The 5,127-nt window shown below is 39.9% G+C and overlaps 1 protein-coding gene across 1 annotated transcript in view; it reads left to right on the top strand.

The window, feature by feature from the left end:
• Positions 1-5,127, top strand: part of Tsen15 (tRNA splicing endonuclease subunit 15) — a 20,999-nt gene that overhangs the window by 14,133 nt on the left and 1,739 nt on the right. Inside the window, exon 4 of the mRNA XM_005363860.2 lies at positions 4,584-4,725. Within this exon, the coding sequence (XP_005363917.1) occupies positions 4,584-4,725 (142 nt within the window). The remainder of the gene's footprint in view (positions 1-4,583; positions 4,726-5,127) is intronic.

Below are 5,127 nucleotides of genomic sequence, written 5' to 3'. Positions count from 1 at the left end.
AAACCCTTGTTAGTGTAGAGAGCATGCTCACATGGAGAAACCCTTGTTAGTGTAGAGAGCATGCTCACATGGAGAGTTCTCTGTTTCCAAATGAGGTTTTGCGTTACTGAAGATTAAGTAAGTTGCCCTTCTGTGTGTCTTAACAGTCACATGTGATTTTAAAGTAGAACTTCAGAGTCTCCATTGTTATCCATAGTTTTTTGTTTGTTTGTTTGTTTGTTTGTTTTTACTAGACTAAGGTAGCATGGTTGGTTGGCTTAAATATATTTGTGAGTTTATACAGTATACCGTAAAAGAAACAAAGTCTTGACTAGGAAGATGACGCCCTAAGTAAACACATGTTCAGAATAGACTAGACAAGATTTTGAAAAAGGAACTTTGTAAGCTTGCCCACATGTGGTCGGGTAGCAGCTAGGTAGCATTTTGTCCGTCTACTGTGAAGATGCACTGGTAATTTTCCCACACATGCCACCAAGAGGGATAAACAAGCTCAGAAATGGGAACTTCCATTTAATTTGGGCAGTAAGTGCCCTCAGCTCTGAAAACAAAACCTCCTTTACAGCTCTGAGTTAATTCTCTAACCTTAGGTATTTGGGGTAAGCCTGAAAATACTTTGCTGTTTAGGATTCTGAAAACAAATATCAATTGAGATTCAGTGGTGACTGAAGTGGAAATTTCTACCCTCATTTGTAGCGTGAAATATAAAATCCCCATATGGCTCACCACTTTACCTTAGGAGAAGCACACACATATAACATGTACATACTCACACGAACATATGCATGTGCACACACACACACACCAATCTTCAGTTTAAACAGTGGATCATATCCTCAAGAAAAGAAATTGTATAAAGCTGTCTTAACAAGGTTTCTTCTTTGTCTGTGTCCTGTTCTCATCACACTCTGCAGTTAGGGATGCTGAGAGAAATTCATGTTCAGCTTGTCCATTGCAGGGTTTAGTGGGCGTGTCCTAGGCTTTATATGTGTTGCATATTGGGAAATAACTGCATCACAGCTCTTTAAACTGGTACGAGAGGCTTATATAAACATGTGGGGATTTTGTGTGACCATGTTGAACCAAGGATCCATTTAAGGAGGACTGTCATCTTACTGTAGTTTCTTCCTTAGGAACACTGCTCTTCCACTCCTGTTGGTCTTAGTTTTTCTCAACAAAAGCAGAAATCTTAGCACTGTTCTTATTAGAGGGAAAACTACCTCTTATTAACTGCATTAGCTAAACAGTTCTGATCCTGCCATTTATAATAATGAAGACATTTCCCTTTTTTTCTAGTTTCTGTTAAATTTTATTTATTTATTTATATTTATTGTGACAGGATCTCACTATGTAGCCCTGGCTGTCCTGGAATTCACTCTGTAGACCAGACTGGCCTTGAACTCACAGAGATTCATCTGCCTCTGCCTCCTGAGTGCTGGGCTTAAAGGTATGTACCACTACCTCCTAGCTAAAATATGTTATTATTAAAAATAAAAAACTGTTTATGGCTAAAAAATTTAGCTAACTTAGTCTATTTATTCTCATCTTGGTAGGAAATATTAACTCAAAGTAGAGAACTTGTAAATGTTATCTTTTTCTGTAGCTATCAATTTAGGTACAGGTTTGTCACTCTTTTTTTTTTGGAATTTATTTTTTATTGAAAATTTCTACCTCCTCCCACTTTCCTCCCCTCCCCCTCCCCCTCCCTTTCCAGTCCAAGGAGTAGTCAGGGTTCCCTAACCTATGGAAAGTCCAAGGTCCTCCCTACTCACCCCAGGAAGGTGAGCATCCAAACAGACTAGGCTCCCACAAAGCCCGTCCGTGCAGTAGAATCAAAACCCAGCGCCATTGTCCTTGGCTTCTCCACCAGCCTCCACTGTCAGCCACATTCAGAGAGTCTGGTTTGATCACATGCTCCATCAGTTCCAGTCCAACTGGCCTTGGTGATCTCCCATTAGATCAGTCCCACCGTCTCAGTGGGTGGAAGCACCCCTCGTGGTCCTGACTTCCTTGCTCATGTTCTCCTTCCTTCTGCTCCTCATTTGGACCTTGGGAGTTCAGTCCAGTGCTCCAGTGTGGGTCTCTGTCTCTATCTCCATCCATCGCCAGATGAAGGTTCTATGGTGATATGCAAGATACTCATTTAAGAAGGAAAGTAGTTACACTAAAGACTTTCAATCCATTGATGGTTTTTATTGCATGGCCCCCTTCCATAGAGCAGAACAGCGAAGTCCTCACTGAGACGTCACGAGAACCTCTCTGGACCCTGACTCACGGCCGTACAGTTCAACAGAAGTAGAATCCCTTTAAGAGCTAAGGCAGGGTCGTGGATTCAGGCTGCTTTAAAAAGTGAATAGTTCCTATGATAGCCAGCATACCTGTGTAGTTTAGATTAATGTTAATGTTTACTTTAGCAATAACTATGGAGGCAAGTGTGAATACCACATATTTTCCATAAGTAGGAAAGCTGCCAGTTAACAGTACTTATGCTCTGTGACTACATGACCCTTACATGATTTTATTTCAGCTTTAAATAATCTAATGTGGACTTATGAGTTCACTGTCTTCCATCTAGAGCACTGTTTGTTGGAGAGATCATCTTAATTGAATTCCTTTTGTACTCCTGTAAACATTAATTCACCAACTTTATAGCATAGTAAGAAACAGGATGAGGGGCTAGAGAGATGGCATAGTGACTAAGGGCAGTGTTGCTTTCCAGCGCCCACATGGCAGCTAGCCAGCAGTAACTGTAGTTCCAGAGGGTCCAGCACCCTCTTCTGGCCTCTGTGGGCATTGCACACATATGGGTGAACAGACATAGGGTAGGCAAAGCACTCACACGCATAAGATAAAATGAATAATTTTAAAGAGCAGTATGTATGACAATTTAAACAAAAAGTGTAGGGGGAGAGTAAGTTAGTTTTTAAGTAAGGAAATGATACCAAAGAATAATGTTTAGAAACAAATGGCAGAAATCTTGAGAATGTTAATATAAAAGACTGTAGTATGTTCTCCTCCTGTTAACTTGAAGAAAAAAAAACTTAAAGGACAGGGTTATTGTAGAAATTAGCTCGATTCGGGAAATAACCAGGCTAGCTACAGGATAAAACAATTATATTTTTATTTATTATAAGGGGAAAACTCATGAAACAGGAACGAAAAGTCTAAACTCAGCTGTGCCCTGCAGGAATCACAGAGAGGAATACCTGGGCTGTTTACCTGTTTTACTCCTGGTCCCAGAAAGCCACGCCTTAACTTGGATCTTAAAAGATAATTGGCTAACAAGGTTTCCCCATCAGGTTATTAAATAATTTAAATGGAAAAATCGGTAGGTGACTTTTACAGTTGTATAATCTAGAATATGTTGATCAGACATGCACTTAGAATCATGGACCGTTTGTGTATTCTGTGTAGAAGTCAGTATACTAATAAACCTTCCAGCCTTCAGTATCTGGAAACTGCTCTTAACCACTGGAAATTGATTTGCTTTATGATAAACTAGCTAATCTTTTTATTTTTATTTACTTGTTTTAGAAAGTGTTTGGGGATGTTACATTTTTACCAAATTTTTGATCACAGTCCTTCTTGAGTAGGTAATAAGGAGGTTTAGCTTGTAGTTAGTAAAAGTAACAGTATTTTGAAGGCCTAGAGTTAGATTTGGTGGATTATCTTCCAAGACAAGCAAACTAAAATTTTAAATGTTTTTTTCTATTTTTCTCTTAGATTTTCATTGTCAAATTATGTAACGAAAATAGTAGGACTGTTGCTACTTAAGTCTAATAATTCTGATATGTAGAAAGACTAACCAGAAATATTTGAAATGTCCACATACAGAAAGATGTCCCCTGCAGCCTGTCTTTATTGATGTGTCCCCTTGCCTGCCCCAAGTTAATAAAAACTGGAAGAACCTCACGGCAGAAGGTGAATAGTTGGGCCAAAGAGTGACCAATGGGGAGTGACATATTCAATGGTAGTAGCTGTAGATGGTATGTGGAAACAAGAGTGACCAATGGGGAGTGACATATTCAATGGTAGTAGCTGTAGATGGTATGTGGAAACAAGGGGACGTATTTATTACAGTCTGGTCATCATTATAGTTCAGGGATTTTGAGACAGGTACTCACTGTGTAAGCCCCAGCTGACCTAAAACTCTATGTAACCCAGGCAGGCTTGTCTCTAATTTTCTGTGCTCTCCTCCCTCTGCCGCCCAGGCTACAAGTACAGGTGTGTCCATCACAGCAGCCTACAAGCTATTTAAAATAATAGACCCCAGCGTCACTTTGTTTCACTAAGCTTTCAAGTTGGGAAACTGAAAACTTAGCATCTATAGTCCTTAGCCAATTAGATGCACAGACCATTCCTACCGTTGTATTTTGTGGGTTCCAGATACAGTTCATCTGAGTGGGTAAGTCTTTCTTAGGGCATTCTATGTGAGAAGACAGCCTCAGATGTTTATATTTGAGCTCAGACATTGCCTCAGCAGTATCAATTGTAGTATCCTACTTTCCCCTCAAGAATTTATACTGTGTGATCTATCGTTAAGTGGGTGTCTGTGAGTCTCAAACATACTTTGTCTTCATTTTCAGGATAAGGGAAATCTTGAAGGCGTCTAGAAAACTGCAAGGTGATCCAGAACTGCCCATGTCTTTTACTTTGGCCATTGTGGAGTCGGATTCCACAATAGTCTATTATAAGCTTACAGATGGATTTATGCTGCCAGACCCTCAGGTCAGTTTTGAAGTAGCTGACAGGAAACTGGTGGAGGAGAAATGGCCACTCGGCTTCCGCTTCAAGGGAAAAATGGTTCTTTTTATCCCTCAGAAAACTGCCCCTGTCTTATGCAAAGCAGTGCGTTCCTAGCTATTTTTGAAAAAATAATTTGATTCTCCTGTCCTCTGGAGAACTTATTTCTCCATAGCGTTTGTGAACTCATCATGCATATAACCTAGGTGACATGCAAAGGCCATTGACAGTTTTAATCAGAACGCCTTTCTACAGAACCCCACGTTACTTGACGTCCTGTTGGTAACGTTTTAATACATAGTTGGCATATAAGTCCTCTCCGTTTGTCAGCCTGATTGGGATAGTTATATTGTATCTGTCTGGTTTTACACTGATTGGGATAGTTAT

Source organism: Microtus ochrogaster (genome assembly GCF_000317375.1).
Source record: "Microtus ochrogaster isolate Prairie Vole_2 chromosome 6 unlocalized genomic scaffold, MicOch1.0 chr6_random_2, whole genome shotgun sequence".
NCBI classification, from domain to species: domain Eukaryota; kingdom Metazoa; phylum Chordata; class Mammalia; order Rodentia; family Cricetidae; genus Microtus; species Microtus ochrogaster.
This window is presented reverse-complemented; position numbering and strand designations above follow the sequence as displayed.